Source organism: Conger conger, chromosome 19, assembly GCF_963514075.1.
Source record: "Conger conger chromosome 19, fConCon1.1, whole genome shotgun sequence".
Taxonomy (NCBI): Eukaryota; Metazoa; Chordata; class Actinopteri; order Anguilliformes; family Congridae; genus Conger; species Conger conger.
In genome coordinates this window covers 23,388,009-23,410,519 of record NC_083778.1, presented here as the reverse complement: position 1 = coordinate 23,410,519, position 22,511 = coordinate 23,388,009, and the positions used below count along the sequence as shown (strand labels likewise).

Genomic DNA, 22,511 nt, shown 5'->3' with positions numbered 1-22,511 from the left:
ATTTCCCTCTAGCAACAAACAAATGTGCAAACATCACTTTTCTACAGCATACACTCACTGTACACCTACTTATTAATGTGTTTTTCTAATCAGCCAATCACGTGGGAGCAGTGCAATGCATACAACCATGTAGATAGGGGTCAGCAGCTTCAGTCAATGTTCATATTAACTATCGGAATGCAGGAAAAAATGTGATCTCAGTGACGGTGGAATGATTGTTGGTGCCAGACAGGGTGGTTTGAGTATCTCAGAAACTGCTGATCTCCTGCAGTCCCTAGAGTTTCCGGAGAATGGTATGCAAAAGCAAAAAACATCCAGTGAGCAGCAGTTCTATGTGCAGAAATGCCTTGTTAACGAGAGAGGTCAGAGGAGAAGGGCCAGACTGGGTGAAGCTGACAGGAAGGTGACAGTAACGCAAATAACCACACATTACAACAGTGGTATGCAGAAGAGCATCTCTGAACACCCAATATTTCAAACCTCTAAGTGGATAGGCTACAGCAGCAGAAGATGTAAGAAGTAATAAAATAAAAAAGTAATAAATACCTAATAAAGTGCTCACTGAGTGTATGAGACAGCTGAATAAAACCACAGACTGCGGCCTCACCGGTGAATAAAACCACACACTGTTGCCTCACCGGTGAATAAAACCACACACTGTTGCCTCACCGTTTTACAGGTGACAGCTCGGCACTTAATTTCTCGGATGTTCCTCATCTTCTCCTCCATCTGCTCTTTCTTCACTAGGGGCTCGAAGTACTGCTCCTGGATCTGAAACTCAGCCTGCAGTACAGACACAGACACAGACTAGAGCCCTTAAAGCCTGCAGCACAGACTAGAGCCCTTAAAGCCTGCAGCACAGACGCAGACACACAGACTAGAGCCCTTAAAGCCTGCAGTACAGACACACAGACTAGAGCCCTTAAAGCCTGCAGTACAGACACACAGACTAGAGCCCTTAAAGCCTGCAGCACAGACACAGACTAGAGCCCTTAAAGCCTGCAGCACAGACACAGACTAGAGCCCTTAAAGCCTGCAGTACAGACACACAGACTAGAGCCCTTAAAGCCTGCAGTACAGACACACAGACTAGAGCCCTTAAAGCCTGCAGCACAGACACAGACTAGAGCCCTTAAAGCCTGCAGCACAGACACAGACACACAGACTAGAGCCCTTAAAGCCTGCAGTACAGACACACAGACTAGAGCCCTTAAAGCCTGCAGCACAGACACAGACACACAGACTAGAGCCCTTAAAGCCTGCAGCACAGACACACAGACTAGAGCCCTTAAAGCCTGCAGTACAGACGCAGACACACAGACTAGAGCCCTTAAAGCCTGCAGTACAGACACACAGACTAGAGCCCTTAAAGCCTGCAGTACAGACACACAGACTAGAGCCCTTAAAGCCTGCAGCACAGACACAGACTAGAGCCCTTAAAGCCTGCAGCACAGACACAGACTAGAGCCCTTAAAGCCTGCAGTACAGACACACAGACTAGAGCCCTTAAAGCCTGCAGTACAGACACACAGACTAGAGCCCTTAAAGCCTGCAGCACAGACACAGACTAGAGCCCTTAAAGCCTGCAGCACAGACACAGACACACAGACTAGAGCCCTTAAAGCCTGCAGTACAGACACACAGACTAGAGCCCTTAAAGCCTGCAGCACAGACACAGACACACAGACTAGAGCCCTTAAAGCCTGCAGCACAGACACACAGACTAGAGCCCTTAAAGCCTGCAGTACAGACACACACACTAGAGCCCTTAAAGCCTGCAGTACAGACACACACACTAGAGCCCTTAAAGCCTGCAGTACAGACACACACACTAGAGCCCTTAAAGCCTGCAGCACAGACACAGACTAGAGCCCTTAAAGCCTGCAGTACAGACACACAGACTAGAGCCCTTAAAGCCTGCAGTACAGACACACAGACTAGAGCCCTTAAAGCCTGCAGCACAGACACAGACTAGAGCCCTTAAAGCCTGCAGCACAGACACAGACACACAGACTAGAGCCCTTAAAGCCTGCAGTACAGACACACAGACTAGAGCCCTTAAAGCCTGCAGCACAGACACAGACACACAGACTAGAGCCCTTAAAGCCTGCAGCACAGACACACAGACTAGAGCCCTTAAAGCCTGCAGTACAGACACACACACTAGAGCCCTTAAAGCCTGCAGTACAGACACACACACTAGAGCCCTTAAAGCCTGCAGTACAGACACACAGACTAGAGCCCTTAAAGCCTGCAGGGGGTCAGGGGCAGGCTGTGGGGTAACAGGGTTAGGGTTGGGGGGTCAGGGGCAGACTGTGGGGGTCAGGGGCAGACTGTGGGGGTAATAGGGTTGGGGGGTCAGGGGCAGACTGTGGGGGTCAGGGGTAGACTGTGGGGGTAATAGGGTTGGGGTGTCAGGGGCAGACTGTGGGGGTAACAGTGTTAGGGTTGGGGGGGCTCAGGGCAGGCTATGGGGATAACAAGGTTAGGGTTGGGGGCTCAGAGCAGGCTGTAGGGGTAACAGGGTTGGGGTTGGGGGGTCAAGGGCAGACTGTGGGGTCAGGGGTAGACTGTGGGGGTAACAGTGTTAGGGTTGGGGGCTCAGGGCAGGCTATGGGGGTAACAAGGTTAGGGTTGGGGGCTCAGAGCAGGCTGTGGGGGTAACAGGGTTAGGGTTGGGGTTGGGGGCTCAGGGGCAGACTGTGGGGGTAACAGGGTCAGGGGCAGGCTGTGGGGGTAACAGGGTCAGGGTTGGGGGCTCAGGGCAGACTGTGGGGGTAACAGGGTCAGGGGCAGGCTGTGGGGGTAACAGGGTCAGGGTTGGGGGCTCAGGGCAGGCTGTAGGGGTAACAGGGTTATGGTTGGGGGGTCAGGGGCAGACTGTGGGGCTCAGGGCAGACTGTGGGGGTAACAGGGTCAGGGCAGACTGTGGGGGTAACAGGGTCAGGGTTGGGGGCTCAGGGCAGGCTGTAGGGGTAACAGGGTTATGGTTGGGGGGTCAGGGGCAGACTGTGGGGCTCAGGGCAGACTGTGGGGGTAACAGGGTCAGGGGCAGGCTGTGGGGGTAACAGGGTCAGGGTTGGGGGCTCAGGGCAGACTGTGGGGGTAACAGGGTCAGGGTTGTGGGGTCAGGGCAGGCTGTGGGGGTAACAGGGTCAGGGTTGGGGGCTCAGGGCAGACTGTGGGGGTAACAGGGTCAGGGTTGTGGGGTCAGGGCAGGCTGTGGGGGTAACAGGGTCAGGGTTGGGGGCTCAGGGCAGACTGTGGGGGTAACAGGGTCAGGGGCAGGCTGTGGGGGTAACAGGGTCAGGGGCAGGCTGTGGGGGTAACAGGGTTAGGGTTGTGGGGTCAGGGCAGGCTGTGGGGGTAACAGGGTCAGGGTTGGGGGCTCAGGGCAGACTGTGGGGGTAACATGGTCAGGGTTGGGGGCTCAGGGCAGGCTGTGGGGGTAACAGGGTCAGGGTTGGGGGCTCAGGGCAGGCTGTGGGGGTAACAGGGTCAGGGGCAGGCTGTGGGGGTAACAGGGTCAGGGGCAGGCTGTGGGGGTAACAGGGTCAGGGTTGGGGGCTCAGGGCAGGCTGTGGGGGTAACAGGGTCAGGGTTGGGGGCTCAGGGCAGGCTGTGGGGGTAACAGGGTCAGGGTTGGGGGCTCAGGGCAGGCTGTGGGGGTAACAGGGTCAGGGTTGGGGGCTCAGGGCAGGCTGTGGGGGTAACAGGGTCAGGGTTGGGGGCTCAGGGCAGACTGTGGGGGTAACAGGGTCAGGGGCAGGCTGTGGGGGTAACAGGGTCAGGGGCAGGCTGTGGGGGTAACAGGGTCAGGGGTCTCACCGCTTGCAGGGTTCCCATGTGGCGAGACTTGGCGCTGAGGATGCTCTGGAACTGGTCAGACTGCAGATAGTCCAGCTGTTCCCGTCTCCTCTTCAGAGCTGGCCCAGCGCCCTCCTCACCTGAACAGAAGGAAATTATTAAAATGATACTTATAAACTTATTATTGTACACTACCAACACCAATAACGTTTTGCCTACAAATACAAACCTCTCTAGTTCCGGAAGGGTAACTGAACAGGTTGCATATGATGAACTCCCAGTGTCTATGGTGGAATTAAAGTGGCCTTTATGCATTACACAAACAAAACAAGGGGCACATCTCAGCACTGACCATGCATCCAGTATCTGGTGACTTATAACTTACCACTTCTATGTCTCTATCGAACCTGACGGACATCAGTCTGGAGAACAAACAATGTCTCTCTAACCTGACGGACATCAGTCTGGAGAACAAACAATGTCTCTCTAACCTGACGGACATCAGTCTGGAGAACAAACAATGTCTCTCTAACCTGACGGACATCAGTCTGGAGAACAAACAATGTCTCTCGAACCTGACGGACATCAGTCTGGAGAACAAACAATGTCTCTCTAACCTGACGGACATCAGTCTGGAGAACAAACAATGTCTCTCGAACCTGACGGACATCAGTCTGGAGAACAAACAGAACCACGGGCTCGTTTGCGTTTCACGGCGTTGGGGTCCTCCCTGCTGATAGCCCCGCCCTTCTGACGGAGCTTCTTCAAGGCTGCCAGCTGGGGCAGGAAGTCATCATCACCATACAGGAAGTCATCATCAACACACAGGAAGTCATTACCACACAGGAATGCATGCACGCACACACACACCTTAGCAGTGGAGAGGCTGTGTGAGGCGGGGGGAGGGGTGTGGTCGAAGAACAGGATGTCCTCTCCCTGTGCGAGGCCACGCCCCAGGGCGGGGGCTGCACCTTTCAGGGACCCAAGCCCCGACCCTTCTGCACCAGTTCCACCACTCCCAGCACTCTGCATGAACCTGGGAAAGAAGCAGAGATGTTCGTTCGTTCACTCACTCACTCACTCACTCACTCACTCACTCACTCACTCACTCACTCACTCACTCACTCACTCACTCACTCACTCACTCACTCACTCACTCACTCACTCACTCACTCACTCACTCACTCACTCACTCACTCACTCACTCACTCACTCACTCACTCACTCACTCACTCACTCACTCACTCACTCACTCACTCACTCACTCACTCACTCACTCACACCTCTTCTGGATCTCCTCGGCTCGCCTCCTCCTGGACTGCAGCATCTGCTGTTTCTGCTGTTTGAGGAGCTGAGAGGCAGAGATGGACTGGAGCCCTCCCCCTGCAGAGCCTGAGAGAGCAACTCAGTCACGACACACCCACAACTCAGTCACTACACACCCACAACTCAGTCACTACACTCTCCCCCTGCGAGGGCCTGAGAGAGCAACTCAGTCACTACACACCCACAACTCAGTCACTACACACCCACAACTCAGTCACTACACTCTCCCCCTGCGAGGGCCTGAGAGAGGGTTAGTTCAGACCCTTACCTGAGGGTGTGGCCTGGGTCAGGTGTCTCTTCAGCTGCAGGGCTCCAGGGGTAGGTAAGGATAAAAGGCTTCTGAAGTCATCAGAGCAGCCCGTCACCTGGTCAGCCTGCAGGGCTACAGACAGACGGATGGACAGAGAGCTCGTCAGCCTGCAGACAGACAGGCGTGTGCGTGTGTGTGTGTGTGTGTGTTCTTACCAACGCTCTTGTCCTGGCTGGTGGTTGGGCCCGCCCCTCTGAGCACCAGGCTGCTCAGGGTGGTCTGTGTGCGCTTCGGCTGGGAGGCAGTCCTGCAGGGGAGAAACAGCACAAATAAACGCCCCTTCTACACACAAAACACATGCTCTGCAAAGTACATCAATTCAGACTTTAACAATCCCTAAAACCCTAATCCAGAATCCCCCAAATCCACAACACCTAATCTCTATCCCCTAATCGGGTGGATAGACACTTAGTGCACTGATAGGCCAGCTCCCTGTGCTAACAGGTCTGTGTGACTATGTTCCCTGTGCTAAAAGGTTTGTGTGACTGCGTTCCCTGTGCTAACAGGTCTGTGTGACTGTTCCCTGTGCTAACAGGTCTGTGTGACTGCGTTCCCTGTGCTAACAGGTCTGTGTGACTGTTCCCTGTGCTAACAGGTCTGTGTGACTGTTCCCTGTCCTAACAGGTCTGTGTGACTGTGTTCCCTGTGCTGTGAAAAGGGGCAGGGCTTACTCACAGGGAGGTGGCACATGCTGCAGAGGACACGCCCCCATAGTGGAAGCCAGTGTGACACAGGCGCTCCTTCAGGCTGGCTCCGCCCCTGCCCCGCCCACCCTGTGCTTTCCCCGGAACCTTCCCCGAGAAGCAGGACTGCAGCTCCGCCCGCCGGGCACTCAGCTTCTTGTATTGGGCCTTCACGTGGTACTGGCAGTACTGGCACTCGTACTGGGAGAGGGGGAGAAGCCACACGCTGTTCACCCAGCCTGGAGAGACGCACATCAACAGCCTCTCCCATTCTCCCACAAACAAAGCTTCTCTCCCACACTTCATAGCTCAAGATTGTCTTTTTTCCAGCGAGCTGCTTCTGTTTATTCAAAGACAACATGCCAGTCTCGTATCCGTCCTGTTCCTGACCTCCACATGCCGAACACAACCACAACTCAATCATCAACGTCCGCTCTTCAGCCCACTCTTACGAGGTAAAGCAATGCATACGAGTGGAGTATGGGGCAGTAACTCAGCCCAGGAGAGATTTGATTGGATGGCTGAGTGGAGTACGGGGCAGTAACTCAGCCCAGGAGAGTTTTGATTGGATGGCTGAATGGAGTATGGGGCAGTAACTCAGCCCAAGAGAGTTTTGATTTGGATGGCTGAGTGGAGTATGGGGCAGAACGCACCAGGTTAACCAGCTGGCTGCATGGCTGTCCGTTTTTCTTGCTGGCCTTGCAGGTGCCGAAGTCTTGTGCCTCTCCCATGAGCAGGATCTTCTGGATGTGATGTGGTCCACAGACAGGCACACCTGCAGAACATCACGAGCATCACGCCCAGAATCAGACAGAGTGGGGGGGGGGGGGGGGGGGGGGGGGGTCATTGCACCCCCCCCCTCTCCTTCAACTACCCTGCGACCCTGCCCCCCCCCCCCCCCTCACCCCCCCCCCCCCTCACCCCCCGCCCCCCCTCCCCCCTACCCCCCTCTCTCACCACCTGCCGCCCCCCTCTCACCCCCTACCCCCCCTCTCTCACCCCTGCCCCTCCTCTCACCCCCTACCCCCCTCTCTCACCCCCTGCCCCTCCCTCACCCCCCTACCCCCCCTCTCTCACCCCCTACCCCCCCTCTCTCACCACCTGCCGCCCCCCTCTCACCCCCTACCCCCCCTCTCTCACCCCCTGCCCCTCCCTCTCACCCCCTACCCCCCCTCTCTCACCACCTGCCGCCCCCTCTCACCCCCCCTACCCCCCTCTCTCACCCCCCTGCCCCGCCCTCTCACCCCCTGCCCCCCCCCCTCTCACCCCCTACCCCCCTCTCTCACCCCCTGCCCCTCCCTCTCACCCCTACCCCCCCTCTCTCACCCCCTACCCCCCCTCTCTCACCCCCTGCTCCCCCCTCTCACCCCCTACCCCCCCCTCTCACCCCCTGCCCCCCTCCCTCTCACCCCCTACCCCCTACCCCCCCTCTCTCACCCCCTGCCCCCCCTCTCACCCCCTGCCCCTTCTCTCACCCCCTACCCCCCTCTCTCAGCCCCTGCCCCCCCCTGCCCCTCCCTCTCACCCCCTACCCCCTGCCCCCCCCCTCTCACCCCCTGCCCCTTCTCTCACCCCCTACCCCCCCTCTCTCACCCCCTGCCCCGCCCTCTCACCCCCTACCCCCCCTCTCTCACCCCCTGCCCCCCCCTCTCACCCCCCTACCCCCCCTCTCTCACCCCCTGCCCCCTCCCTCTCACCCCTACCCCCCTCTCTCACCCCCTACCCCCCTACCCCCCCTCTCTCACCCCCCTTCCCCCCCCTCTCACCCCCCTACCCCCCCCTCTCACCCCCCTACCCCCCCTCTCTCACCCCCTGCCCCTCCCTCTCACCCCCTACCCCCCTACCCCCCCCTCTCACCCCCTGCCCCCCCCCTCTCACCCCCCTGCCCCCCCCTCTCACCCCCTACCCCCCTCTCTCAGCCCCTGCCCCCCCCTGCCCCTCCCTCTCACCCCCTACCCCCCCCTCCTCACCCCCTGCCCCTTCTCTCACCCCCTACCCCCCTCTCTCACCCCTGCCCCTCCCTCTCACCCCCTACCCCCCTCCTCTCACCCCCTACCCCCCTACCCCCTACCCCCCCCTCTCACCCCCCTGCCCCCCCCTCTCACCCCTACCCCCCCCTCTCACCCCCTGCCCCTCCCTCTCACCCCTACCCCCCTACCCCCCCTCTCTCACCCCCCCTGCCCCCCCTCTCACCCCCTGCCCCCCCCTCTCACCCCCTGCCCCTTCTCTCACCCCCTACCCCCCTCTCTCAGCCCCTGCCCCCCCCTGCCCCTCCCTCTCACCCCCTACCCCCTGCCCCCCCCTCTCACCCCCTGCCCCTTCTCTCACCCCCTACCCCCTCTCTCACCCCCTGCCCCGCCCTCTCACCCCCTACCCCCCCTCTCTCACCCCCTGCCCCCCCCTCTCACCCCCTACCCCCCTCTCTCACCCCTGCCCCTCCCCTCTCACCCCCTACCCCCTACCCCCCCCTCTCTCACCCCTTCCCCCCTCTCACCCCCTACCCCCCCCTCTCACCCCCTACCCCCCCTCTCTCACCCCTGCCCCTCCCTCTCACCCCCTACCCCCTACCCCCCCTCTCACCCCCTGCCCCCCCCCCTCCTCACCCCCTGCCCCCCCCCTCTCCAGCCCCTGCCCCCCCCCTGCCCCTCCCTCTCACCCCCCTACCCCCCCCCTCTCACCCCCCTGCCCCTTCTCTCCACCCCCTGCCCCTTCTCTCACACCCCCTACCCCCCTCTCTCAGCCCCTGCCCCCCCCCTCACCCCCTACCCCCCCCCTCACACCCCTACCCCCCTACCCCCCCTCTCACCCCCTACCCCCTACCCCCCCTCTCTCACCCCCTACCCCCTCTCTCACCCCGTCAGACCCCTCCCTGGCCTTCATGGGGTTGGGGTTGAGGATACCGATGACAGTGCCAGGCTGCGTCTTCCAGTGCTCCTTATGCACCTCTCCAAACAGGAAAAGGGACACGTATACTTCCAGGTCATGGAGGTCATTCAGCTTCCAGATGCTGAAGGTCTTGCCCTGTGAGGGGGGTGAGGAAAAGCACTGAACCCAAAGCCAACCCTAACCCATACCTTGTCCCAAACACCCGGCCCTAACCCTAATCCTAACCCTGTCCCAAAACCTAAACCTAACCCAAACCCAAACCCTAACCCAGGCCCTAACCCAAACCCAAACCCTAACCCAAACCCTAACCCTAACCCAAATGCGCAAAATCATCCCGCTAATCACCACCTACTCCGCATTGAGCCTAGCTGCAAACAGAAAGATTAAATTAAATCTAACCCGCACTCTACAGAACACAAACATTATCCAGGACTATAAAATTATCTCAGCATATAAAAGAAATAAAATCTTAAAGACCACCTGTAAGCAGCAAACTACCAGGAATTAATACTTATACCTACACAGGGCCCAATATTCTACAAGCAAGCCACTACAGTCAGGAACACCACTACCACACAACCTACATAATAAAACAAACACTAACTAAAACACACTAAAAACTGCATATATGCCATTAAGTGCAAACAATGTGGTATAATATATGTAGGGGAGACAGGGAACACAATTAAATGTAGACTAGCACAACATATATACAACATTAGAAATCACAGAGACAGACACACACCTGGTGGCTCATTTCCTTCACCATGGACTTGAGGCACTAGAAATATCGGGCCTTCAAACAAAACAATAATTGGACACCGGAGGAGAGACGCAGGTTTGAGAAACACTGGATTCTCAAACTTAGCACTCTATTTCCAAGAGGACTAAATCAACGCACATAGAGCACCGACACAAGAGGGACCAAATTCTTCCTACTTAAAGGCTTCAGTACCCTGAATGGCCAGTGCAAACTTTTATTTCCCAAGAGGCCCTAATATGGGACAACTTGGGAAATAAAGATTTCTTACTAACCCAAACCCAGGCCCTAAACCAAACCCTAACCCAATTCAAATGAAGCCCTGCTTTTTCTCCTGGGTAATGAGTGCCACTGATTGGCCAGACTGTCCTCACACCTGACTCCCAGGTAAAAGGAGGGTGAACACACCTGACTCCCAGGTAAAAGGAGGGTGAACACACCTGACTCCCAGGTAAAAGGAGGGTGAACACACCTGACTCCCAGGTAAAAGGAGGATAAACACACCTGACTCCCAGGTAAAAGGAGGATAAACACACCTGACTCCCAGGTAAAAGGAGGGTGAACACACCTGACTCCCAGGTAAAAGGAGGGTGAACACACCTGACTCCCAGGTAAAGGGAGGGTGAACACACCTGACTCCCAGGTAAAGGGAGGGTGAACACACCTGACTCCCAGGTAAAAGGAGGGTGAACACACCTGACTCCCAGGTAAAGGGAGGGTGAACGCACCTGACTCCCAGGTACCGTCTTGTACATTACTTTTGATAAAAGCCTCTCCTGACTAAAATGTAATGTAGGACCGTGATGTGCTGACCCCTGGCTGAATGCCTTCATACCCTGTGACCACAAACATCATTTGTAAATACACACGCCCAACAGTTTCAGTGCTTCACCTAAACAAACCACAATGAGAGACTTCTCTTTCACAAACTAGATCCACAATTCTGCCCTCCTGTGAGACAGGCCAGGGTTCAGGAGGCTTCCCAAAATTACACCCTACCCACTAACCCTAACCAACATTGCACCTTTACACACTAACACTAACCAACATTACACCTTTACACACTAACCCTAACCAACATTACACCTTTACACACTAACCCTAACCAACATTGCACCTTTACACACTAACCCTAACCAACATTGCACCTTTACACACTAACCCTAACCAACATTACACCTTTACACACTAACCCTAACCAACATTACACCTTTACACACTAACCCTAACCAACATTACACCTTTACACACTAACCCTAACCAACATTACACGCTACACACTAACCCTAACTCTTACCAACATTATACCCGACACACACACATTTGTCAGAAACCCCAGGACGGACATGACCTATGGCCACAGAAGTGTTTAACTCACGCTGCTGGTACTCTGTGGGGTGACCTTGCTCACTACCACAGCAAAGGTAACCCAGTCGCTATCCTCCAGCCTCTCTCTGGCCATCCTGTCGGGCAACTGGGAGAGTCGGATCAACCTGCGGTCTGCCATCTTGTGTGCCATTTCAACTGAAGACACACGCGGCTTCCTGAGGGGCCAAACACACAAGTTGCCTTTGTTTACGATAATGTACAGAAACGCAACATTGAAAGAAGGCAGTCACATCTCAATCATAAGACATCAGAATCAGGTAACACACTTACACATGTATAAACATATGATTAAGCAGAATATCTTCATTGCCTTTGAAATGAGGGTCAGACTGTCTGAGACACGAGAGTACCTGACCCAGGCTGTCTGAGACACGAGAGTACCTGACCCAGACTGTCTGAGACACGAGAGTACCTGACCCAGACTGTCTGAGACACGAGAGTACCTGACCCAGACTGTCTGAGACACGAGAGTACCTGACCCAGACTGTCTGAGACACGAGAGTACCTGACCCAGACTGTCTGAGACACGAGAGTGCCTGACCCAGACTGTCTGAGACACGAGAGTGCCTGACCCAGACTGTCTGAGACACGAGAGTGCCTGACCCAGACTGTCTGAGACACGAGAGTGCCTGACCCAGACTGTCTGAGACACGAGAGTGCCTGACCCAGACTGTCTGAGACACGAGAGTACCTGACCCAGACTGTCTGAGACACGAGAGTACCTGACCCAGACTGTCTGAGACACGAGAGTGCCTGACCCAGACTGTCTGAGACACGAGAGTACCTGACCCAGACTGTCTGAGACACGAGAATACCTGACCCAGACTGTCTGAGACACGAGAGTACCTGACCCAGACTGTCTGAGGCACTAGCATACCTGACCCTCAGACCAGAGAACTTCTCCACAGCAACATCCAGCATGGGCGGGGCCTGCGGTGCTGTGGGCGGGGCCTGCTGTGCTTTGGGCGGGGCCTGCGGTGCTGTGGGCGGGGCCTGCTGTGCTTTGGGCGGGGCCTGCTGTACAGGGGGAGAGGCCTGTTGTGGAAGGGCTGTTGGAGGCGGGGACTTCAGCTTGCTGTTGAGTTTACTATTGGTTCTCTGAGGTGGAGAGAAGCTGTCACACACACGTGGCCCCACTGGGCTGTTCTCCAAGTCTGGAAGGGAAAACAGAACATCCACAACACACACTTTAAAAAACCCATGCACATACACACTAATACACACATACACACACTCTCACTCACACACAGCAGGGGTCTGGTTACCTTCGTCAGCAGAGGGTTTGTGTTGGTGGGCGGTCCTCTTGGTGTTTTTCAGTAGCGGAGCTGAAACATGGTTATCTGTGTTCATCACAATACACAGGTTCAGAGTTACTTTGTTCATTGAAATAATATGGCAAATGTGTCTCCTCAGGGTTTGGGGGGGGGGGGGGTGTTACCTGGCTGTGTGGAGCGTTTGGGGGGAGGAGGGGGGGCTCGTGGGGGGGCGGTCGTCTGCGTGGCCTCGAGCCGCTCCTGCAGCAGCTGCATCTGCTCCTGCATGTGCTTCAGCTCGGCTGCAAAACACAACACACCCTCACAGTGTCACCCACGACACACCTTCACAGTGTCACCCACGACACACCCTCAGTGTCACCCACGACACACCCTCACAGTGTCACCCACGACACACCTTCACAGTGTCACCCACGACACACCCTCAGTGTCACCCACGACACACCCTCACAGTGTCACCCACGACACACCTTCACAGTGTCACCCACGACACACCCTCAGTGTCACCCACGACACGCCCTCAGTGTCACCCACGACACGCCCTCAGTGTCACCCACGACACGCCCTCAGTGTCACCCACGACACGCCCTGTGTCACCCACGACACACCCTGTGTCACCCACGACACACCCTGTGTCACCCACGACACACCCTGTGTCACCCACGACACACCCTGTGTCACCCACGACACACCCTCAGTGTCACCCACGACACACCCTCACAGTGTCACCCACGACACACCCTGTGTCACCCACGACACACCCTCACAGTGTCACCCACGACATGCCCTCAGTGTCACACACGACACGCCCTGTGTCACACACGACACACACTCAGTGTCAACCACAACACACCCTCACAGTCAACCATGACAGACCCTCAGTGTCACCCACAACATGCCCTCACAGTGTCAACCACAACACACCCTCACAGTCAACCACAATACACCCTCACAGTCAACCACAACACACCCTCACAGTCAACCACGACACACCCTCACAGTCAACCACGACAGACCCTCACAGTGTCACCCACAAGCCCTCACAGTGTCACCCACAAGCCCTCACAGTGTCAACCACAACACACCCTCACAGTGTCACCCCCGACAGACCCTCAGTGTCAACCAAACACACCCTCACAGTGTCACCCACAAGCCCTCACAGTGTCACCCACAAGCCCTCACAGTGTCACCCACAAGCCCTCACAGTGTCAACCACAACACACCCTCACAGTGTCACCCCCGACAGACCCTCAGTGTCACCCACGACACACCCTCACAGTGTCACCCACAACATGCCCTCAGTGTCACCCCCGACACGCCCTCACAGTGTCACCCACGACAGACCCTCACAGTGTCACCCACAACACACCCTCACTGTCATCCACGACACACCCTCAGTGTCACCCACGACAGACCCTCACAGTGTCACCCACAACACACCCTCACTGTCATCCACGACACACCCTCACAGTGTCACCCACGACAGACCCTCACAGTGTCACCCACAACACACCCTCACTGTCATCCACGACACACCCTCACAGTGTCACCCACAACATGCATTCAGTTACCCCCGACACACCCTGTGTCAACCACAACATGCCCTCAGTGTCAACCATGACACACCCTCACATTGCCAACCACAACATGCATTCACAGTGTCAACCACAAGATGCCCTCACAGTGTCAACCATGACACACCCTGTGTCAACCACAACATGCCTTCACAGTGTCACCCACGACACACCCTCACAGTGTCACCCACGACACACCCTCAGTGTCACCCACGACACACCCTCAGTGTCACCCACGACACACCCTCAGTGTCACCCACGACACGCCCTCACAGTGTCACCCACCACACACCCTCATTGTGTCACCCACAACATGCCTTCAGTGTCACCCATGACACACCCTCACAGTGTCACCCACGACACACTCTACAGGCCTACTTTATGCTGTACTGTGATTGCTTGTGACACTCATGATAGTTTATGTTTGTTGCCTAGACCTTTATGTCATTTCCCCTCACACTGACACTGACCAAATGTAAATGCAAAATGTAGCTCATAATGTTACATAGGAACAGAAACATGCTTCCATCACAACTGGCAACGTTCGATTCACGCACCTTCTAGATCCTCTTTGGATTTGTCCAATCTGTCCTTAGTTTTCCCAGACAAGGAGCAGCTTGGCCCACTGGATCGCTCTTCGTCTTCCTCATCCTCTTCCTCCAGATCTTCCACATCTCCGAACAGCGCAGAGGTGTCATGCAGTGCAGTTCCACCAGCCTCTTCATCAAGCCCTTCGTCATAGTCTTCCTCATCATCGTTATCAAACAGGTCGTCTAGGTCGTCCCCCCCATCCAGCCCTTCAGCATGACCCGACCCCTCCATCTCCTCCTCGTTCTCCACCAGGAGGGCAGTCAAAATGTCCAGGTCGTCTTCACCTGTCACCAACAAGACAAGCAGTACAGAACCGCTGATCAATGACACACAGTACTGTCATACGTCTCCAAAAAGAAGATAAAACTTCTCTGATTAAGTCACTGTTATCTGAGCACCAACGGTTAGGGCAACAGCAAGAGTCAATCAGCTGACACTAACTGTCATTTTTAGTGTTAATGTACCTTCCATATCATCAACTGCAAACAGCCAATGTTCGGGTAGCTTCCAGATCTGAAAGTACAGAGAAATCAGGACATGCGTCATGCGTCACTTTTTTATAATATTACCATCTTTTGCATATCAACAACTTATCAACTTTCTATTTAACATTTTCTTCACAAAATGCTGTCATTTATACATTTGCATTTATTAAACAAACTCAAAAACATAAAATACAGCCACACAAAAAGAGGAAAGTTTCGGCATGGCTGAATGATGATCCAGGCCCATGATAAGATGTGCCTCGTGTATATTGTATTGTGAATAAAGCCCATAGGAGAACGAGATAAATCATGAAACGCACGTAATAAGTCCGTCACTGCGGACAAAGAATAGCGTGACATTAACCGATATTGCCAAAAGGCAACAATACGCGAAGCTTCATCAACGGTACTGCGTCTGCTTAAATTGATTTAAAAAAAACTCGTAGCTATATATACGTAGCACTTCTCATCGACATTGTATCGATTCCAAATTGCAATATCTAACGTTAGCTAACTAACTACTTTTACTTAGCTTAGCTAACTTAGCCAGATTGCAAACAATAAGTTAGCTCCCAAGACCAAAAAGACCAAATACAGTCGAAATTCTTTTTTGAAATAAATATATAATTAACTACCTTTTTTTGGAATTAACTGTCAAAACGAAATAATGTTTGCAATGATAATATAACCCGAAATTCGAGTAATTTTACCTTCCAGCTTATACTTTACCTGCGAAAACAGAAGAATAGCTGAAATCTCGCGCCAATCTCAAGCCCTAACTAGGCGACCAACTTTGTGCCGGAACTCTGTGTGGAAAAGAATGGATAAACACAATTAATGATTACACTGTAGATTTGGTTATATTATTTAATATGTTCATTATAATCTTCATAATGGATTATTCATGACCAAACAAGCAATTGTGTTTCATGTTCAATGATTTAATACAGGCGAGCCAAGGACGGAGACGTGGCGTGGACAGTTGAAACTTGCTGTATATTCTGCCCATGATTCTGCCTGCATGAACCTGTTGGTCAATGGGCATATGGGATATTCCGTTTAAGAAACAATAATTGTACCTTGTTGCCTAAATACTAATGTACATATTTTCATTAAGATTGTCGTGTCTCAGCGTTACTTTCCCGTCGCACGACAATCTGACTGTAACTTGCAGGTCTTACTTCCATGTGCATGTTGCACTTCCTTTCACAATATTTGATTCAGTGGATCTGAGTGAACTTGCGTCTGCCATTCGGAATACGTTCCCGTCGTAATTAATTGCCACTTTAGTGTTTTAATTTAACTAATACGAATGTCAACTCATTGCAGTCAATCGTTGTATACTTAAAGACCAGCAGAGGCAAAATAACCCGTATTGGACTTGTGTGCTGTCCTAATGCAAAAGGTTATAAACTGAGTGCACAATTTATCCAACTCCGCCAATAATTAATAACTCCAATAATTCCTTTTCCCTTCGTGAGGATTTGCGTCCACGGCATTATCTTCTATAGGAAAGCAATGATAATGTCATGTTATGGGCTAGCGCCGTTAGCTGTTGGTAGCTACCGGGATCTCCGCCCTTTATTTGTATATTTGGGCTTAATTGCTGAATAGTTTAATCGCAACTATCCAGCAGTTATACTTCAGTATACCCATAGAGGACCGATAACAACAGCGACAACTGAGTGAACATCAATATCTGTGTATGTATGCCCTCTAGTGGTGTAGTTGAGTATGACTACTGAATCATTCATTGAAAAGAGTACCGAAGTGACGTAATGGTTCCGGAAGTATAAATACCATTCACAGAACTACATTATGATCCATATCCATAGAAAGTAAACTAACCGGCTAATCTAAACAACCAGACTAGATAGTTCATCATAATCCTTTGGCTTCACTTTTAACATCACGTTGCAGAAGTCGTGTTCACGATTTCATTTTATAGGCTAATGCCACTATTAGCCCGTTAGCCACGGGCTTCTTGGTAATTAAATAGTGCAAATCTGGGTTTTAAACCCGTTTTCCCGTGGTAAGGCACACAGTAACTTTCTGGCATTTTCGGAAATAGCAATGATTTTAAAATGGGACTACATTTTGTGCTCATTTAAAGACTTAATTTCCTGTATAAACTGTATTCCTGTCTGAGCCTGGCGAGATTATGACATTTGTGGGCGTGTCTGCTCTTGCCGACTTGATCTAGTATATAGAATTTTATTCGTAATTGAGTGTGTAGTAAAAAATAAAAGTAGACGTACCACGAGTTATCAGATTGTGAAATGATGGTGTATGTACATTTAGAAGCCAAAAATTAGTCGGTTTTTACAGTTTTTTTAAAGAAACTGATTTAATCCTGGCTATCGAGCGGTCATACTCAAATACACCACTAGAGGCCCGACAACTACAGCGATAACTGGAATGAACATCAATATCTGTGTATTTATGCCCTCTAGTGGTATAGTTGAGTATGACTACTGGATAATTGATTATATTGCTGTTAATTTCAGGTCATACTAAAGTGTACCGCCAGAGGGCAGTAACATCCCAATTGTTCGGAATTTTTGTAATGCCCTCTAGCGGTGGCATTGAGTATAACCGCTGGATAGCTGTGATAAAATTATTCAGCAGTCATATCAAGTGGATATGTTCACCTCATATTTCGCACGTAAAAGGGAAAAAAGGGACATTGTACAACTGTACAACAAACAAACTAGCTGTTCAATGTACTTCAAACTGAAAGTAGTTGAACTGCAGCAAAGCTATCCTAAAGATAAATGTAGCTTGCCAAACTATGATTACACTAAAAGTGTAGTTCAAACTACTCTGTACAAAAACAATGATAAAAAAATATGATTGTTGTGTTATTCAGATATGGGGCATGTGTGCGCAATGAGAGTGGACACAGAGACAGACAGATTGGACAGAGATGGAGTGGTGGGAAAAAATGTTTTATTGGTGATTTAGCTGAAAGCAGGACAGCGGAATAATGAATGGCATCTGAATCAATACTGATCATACAGAGGCAGCGATGCTACATTAAGGCATCCCAGCACCCTTCTGCGTATACAAAAAATATCCTTTATGGATTATCACCAGAGCCTGAGAGGCATACACTCCTGTAAACAATGCTTGTGTGCAGAGAGAGAGAGAGAGAGAGAGAGAGAGAGAGAGAGAGAGAGAGAGAGAGAGAGAGATGAGAGAGAGAGAGAGAGAGAGAGAGAGAGAGAGAGAGAGAGAGAGAGAGAGAGAGAGATGAGAGAGAGAGAGAGAGAGAGAGAGAGAGAGAGAGAGAGAGAGAGCTGTGGTAGTTGGGGACTAGAAGCCAGTGGTTTGGTCCTGCTGCACCTGCAGGTCCTTGGCCACCAGGGTGGAGGTGACAGGGTGCATGCCGCCCCGGTGCTGCAGGAAGGTGCTGACGGCCAGATCCGGAACTTCTCAAAACCGAACACCTCCTGCAGGGGAGCGGAGCTCGTTAGTGCCAGCATCTCCAGCAACAGCTTTTTAATACAAACGGATGAGACTTCAGTCTATCAATGCCACCTAGTTCATTACCTGGGATGTTTTGTTTAAAGGTAAGAACAAATATTTCATTAAAGTGCACTATAGTGAAATGATTGTTCTGTGTTGTTCTGTGCATCTTCCCTGTTGGCAGCCATTTTTGTTCGCCGCACACCAACGCTTCAAACTGTCAGCTGATATTACCCGCCTTGAACACATCAGGCAGTGATGGATACTCTTTAGTGTTCAGGTAAATCCTGGGTCAGGGTTAGTTGGCACAGCTACCTGCAGAGTGGGCAGGTTACAGTTAGTTGCCGCGGTTACCTGAACAGTGGGCGGGTGAATTTCATGCGGCCCTGCTCAGTGGCCATCCCCAGAGCCAGGGGAACAGACTCCTCCCACTTCGCCCTCACACACACACGCAGCCACCTGTGAAACAGAGCAGCTCAGTGAGACACACTCACTCACTCACTCACATCACTCACTCACTCACTCACTCACTCACTCACTCACTCACTCACACACACGCTCACACGCTCTATCACACTCACTCTCTCACTCTCTCACTCTCTCTCTCACTCTCTCACTCTCTCACTCTCTCACTCTCTCACTCACTCACTCACTCACACGCTCTATCACACTCTCTCACTCTCTCACTCTCTCACTCTCTCTCTCTCACTCTCTCTCTCTCACTCTCTCACTCTCTCACTCACACACAGTAAGACAGGGACCTGAATCGTATCTCTGCGTTCTTCACGCTGTTCAGGCTGTAGACCTCCTCCATCCTCTTGACATGAGACAGAGGGAGGGGCTTCTGCGGGAGAGGAAATGTTATTGTACTGCTGCCAGATCACCATAGGGACAGGATGATTGGCAGGCGGGCCCGCCTACCTCCTGCAGCAGCAGGGCCAGGAACTCAATGCGCTGATGGGAGGAGAGGGGCTTAATGTCGGCCTCAGTGAACCCAGCCAGGCCCGCCTCTTTAGCCTGGAACACACACGTTCATGATGCGCTAACAGTTCTTTTTAGAGCAATGCCATCCTCATTGTGCAATTTATACAAATTTGAAATATACTCAGTTTATTACTTGTGTGTATACTATGAACTATGATGGTCATGAGAGCAGTATGATCAAATCTACTGGATAGTGGAAAACATTAAGCTATGAATATGAATTATGCAGAACTCATTGGTCAGGCGGGCCGGGTGTAGGCACAGCGCACCTGGACCCATCTCTTGCACAGGGCGATGCAGGCGTCTGCAAGCGTGGTGTCATACCTGTGCACAGGTAGAGAGCAAACGTCAGAGTTACTTTGTTCACAATCACACTCGTCACACTACTCCACGTTCACACTGGGATCTGTCAGGAGTAGCATATCTCCGCCAGGGGGACTAGCATATCTCCACCAGGGGGACGAGCATATCTCCGCCAGGGGGACTAGCATATCTCCACCAGGGGGACAAGCATATCTCCGCCAGGGGGACTAGCATATCTCCACCAGGGGGACTAGCATATCTCCACCAGGGGGACGAGCATATCTCCGTCAGGGGGACTAGCATATCTCCACCAGGGGGACGAGCATATCTCCGCCAGGGGGACTAGCATATCTCCACCAGGGGGACTAGCATATCTCCACCAGGGAGACTAGCATATCTCCACCAGGGGGACGAGCATATCTCCACCAGGGAGACTAGCATATCTCCACCAGGGAGACTAGCATATCTCCACCAGGGGGACGAGCATATCTCCACCAGGGGGACTAGCATATCTCCGCCAGGGAGACTAGCATATCTCCGCAGGGGGGATTAGCAGAGCTCCACCAGGGAGACTAGCATTAGCATGGCGTGGTAACTCACTGTGTGGTGACAGGGGGCATTCCGGGTGTGTTCATCCAGCCGGTCCAGTCCACTTTGTTCAGCATATCCACCTGAGAGACACAGGGGTGAGATGAGCCAAACTCCCACTGCTAAGAACTCTCATAGAGCTACAAACCCTCAGTCTGCAAAGAACCCACATAGAGTTTACAAACCATCATACAGCTACAAAGCCTCATATTACAAACCCTCATTCAGCTTAGAAACCACATAGAGCTACGACGCCTCATACAGCTACAAAGCCTCATAGAGCTATGACATTTCCCAGAGCGATGAAGAATGCAATGATTCCTCACAATGTTATGAAGTCTCATGCTGTTATGAACCCTTGGGGTTAGGAAGCCTCATGCTGTTATGAACCCTTGGGGTTATGAACCCTCAGGAGTTATGAAGCCTCATGCTGTTATGAACCCTTGGGGTTATGAAGCCTCATGATATGAACCTTTCGGTGTTATGAAGCCTCATGATATGAACCTTTGGGTGTTATGAAGCCTCATGCTGTTATGAACCTTTGGGTGTTATGAAGCCTCATGCTGTATGAACCCTCAGGGGTTATAAAGCCTCACGGCATTCCCGGGTCATCGTGGCTAGCAGGCTTTACCTTGTCCTTGAAGTAAGTGAACAGGTAGCTCTTCCATTCCTCCGTGGTCACGCTGCCATAGGCAAACAGCTGGATGTAGGATTTAACAAATCCCATGAACACCTCTATAGGGGGAAATCATCCAATCAGATGCTGGACCGCCAGCAGCTCCTCCAGGTGGCACAGCACAGTGTGTGTGAGTGTGTGTGTGTGTGTGTGTGTGTGTGTGTGAGAGTGTGTGTGAGTGTGTGAGTGTGTGTGTGTGTGTGTGTGTGTGTGGGAGAGAGAGATAGATAGTGTGTATATGTGTGTGTGGCAGAGAGATAGATAGATAGTGTGTGTATGTGTGTGTGTGTATGTGTGTGGCAGAGAGAGATAGATAGTGTGTGTATGTGTGTGTGTATGTGTGTGGCAGAGAGAGATAGATAGATAGTGTGTGTATGTGTGTGTGTATGTGTGTGGCAGACAGATAGATAGTGTGTGTATGTGTGTGTATATGTGTGTGGCAGAGAGAGATAGATAGTGTGTGTATGTGTGTGTGTATGTGTGTGGCAGAGAGAGATCGATAGTGTATGTATGTGTGTGTGTATGTGTGTGGCAGACAGATAGATAGTGTGTGTATGTGTGTGTATATGTGTGTGGCAGAGAGAGATAGATAGTGTGTGTATGTGTGTGTGTTTGTGTGTGGCAGAGAGAGAGAGAGGTACCTGGGCCCCCCAGTAGCTCCTCCAGGTGGTACAGAAGAGCAAAGCCCTTCTCGTACGGCACGGAGGAAAAGGCCTCGTCAGTGTCCACCTCCTGCAGGTCGGGCACCAGGTTGGTGAGGACGTTCTTCTCCCCAAACGTCTTCACCTGCAGAGGGGGAACAGTCAGATTTCAGCGTGTGTGTGTGTGACTGTGTGTGTGTGTGAGTGTGTGTGAGTCAGTGAGTGAGTGAGTGAGTGTGTGAGTGGAGTGTGTGTTTGTGAGTGTATGAGTGTGTTTGTGAGTGTGTTTGTGAGTGAGTGAGTGTGTGAGTTTGAGTGTGTGTGAGTGTGTGTGTGACTGTGTGTGTGTGAGTTTGAGTGTGTGTGTGTGTGTGTGTCTGTGTGTGCGTGTGTGTGAGTGTGTGTGTTCTCACAGATTCCTGCAGCTCCTTCCAGCCTCCGATGGCCTTAAACTGCCTGAACTGCTCGCCTTCCGGCTCCAGAGACCGGCCAATCATGCGCTCCAGATACACCGTGTGACCCTCGTTCAGCCTGACAACACACCAACACAAGCACTGCATTACCACAACACTGCATTACCACAACAAGCACAATCATGCTAGTACACAACAAGCACAATAACCCAAGTTAGCAGAACCCACACTGCAGCTACTGGGTGGAGCACAACCCACACTCAGCTCATGGGTTAGGATTGGGGATACACAAACACACCCTAACTCAACCCACACTCAGCTCATGGGTTAGGATTGGGGATACACAAACACAC

General features: G+C 52.4%; 2 protein-coding genes and 1 long non-coding RNA gene across 3 annotated transcripts in view; all 3 read right to left on the bottom strand.

Annotated features, from left to right (window-relative positions):
* Window positions 1–11: 11 nt before the first annotated feature.
* LOC133119100 (uncharacterized) lies at window positions 12–4,359 on the bottom strand. The gene is made up of 3 exons (XR_009706486.1): window positions 4,193–4,359; window positions 3,829–3,947; window positions 12–783 (listed from the first exon to the last, which is right to left on the bottom strand). It is a non-coding gene; the product is annotated as an uncharacterized LOC133119100 (long non-coding RNA).
* Window positions 4,360–4,476: 117 nt separating this feature from the next.
* mcm10 (minichromosome maintenance 10 replication initiation factor) lies at window positions 4,477–16,282 on the bottom strand. The gene is given in 17 exon segments (XM_061229121.1): window positions 4,477–4,584; window positions 4,678–4,843; window positions 5,085–5,199; window positions 5,402–5,515; window positions 5,599–5,690; window positions 6,119–6,327; window positions 6,780–6,881; window positions 6,884–6,901; window positions 8,980–9,147; window positions 11,151–11,316; window positions 12,039–12,315; window positions 12,427–12,486; window positions 12,600–12,716; window positions 14,567–14,884; window positions 15,065–15,113; window positions 15,815–15,891; window positions 16,165–16,282. Coding segments are annotated over 15 exon segments (2,037 nt in total). The 5' UTR covers window positions 15,072–15,113; window positions 15,815–15,891; window positions 16,165–16,282.
* Window positions 16,283–18,344: 2,062 nt separating this feature from the next.
* Window positions 18,345–22,511, bottom strand: part of lta4h (leukotriene A4 hydrolase) — a 14,047-nt gene continuing 9,880 nt past the window's right edge. Inside the window, exons 11-20 of the mRNA XM_061229852.1 lie at window positions 22,159–22,276; window positions 21,746–21,890; window positions 21,060–21,163; window positions 20,441–20,511; window positions 19,807–19,861; window positions 19,475–19,570; window positions 19,315–19,397; window positions 18,908–19,012; window positions 18,772–18,791; window positions 18,345–18,519 (exon numbers count right to left, since the gene is read on the bottom strand). Of these exons, the coding sequence (XP_061085836.1) occupies window positions 18,401–18,519; window positions 18,772–18,791; window positions 18,908–19,012; window positions 19,315–19,397; window positions 19,475–19,570; window positions 19,807–19,861; window positions 20,441–20,511; window positions 21,060–21,163; window positions 21,746–21,890; window positions 22,159–22,276 (916 nt within the window). The 3' untranslated portion in view covers window positions 18,345–18,400. The remainder of the gene's footprint in view (window positions 18,520–18,771; window positions 18,792–18,907; window positions 19,013–19,314; window positions 19,398–19,474; window positions 19,571–19,806; window positions 19,862–20,440; window positions 20,512–21,059; window positions 21,164–21,745; window positions 21,891–22,158; window positions 22,277–22,511) is intronic.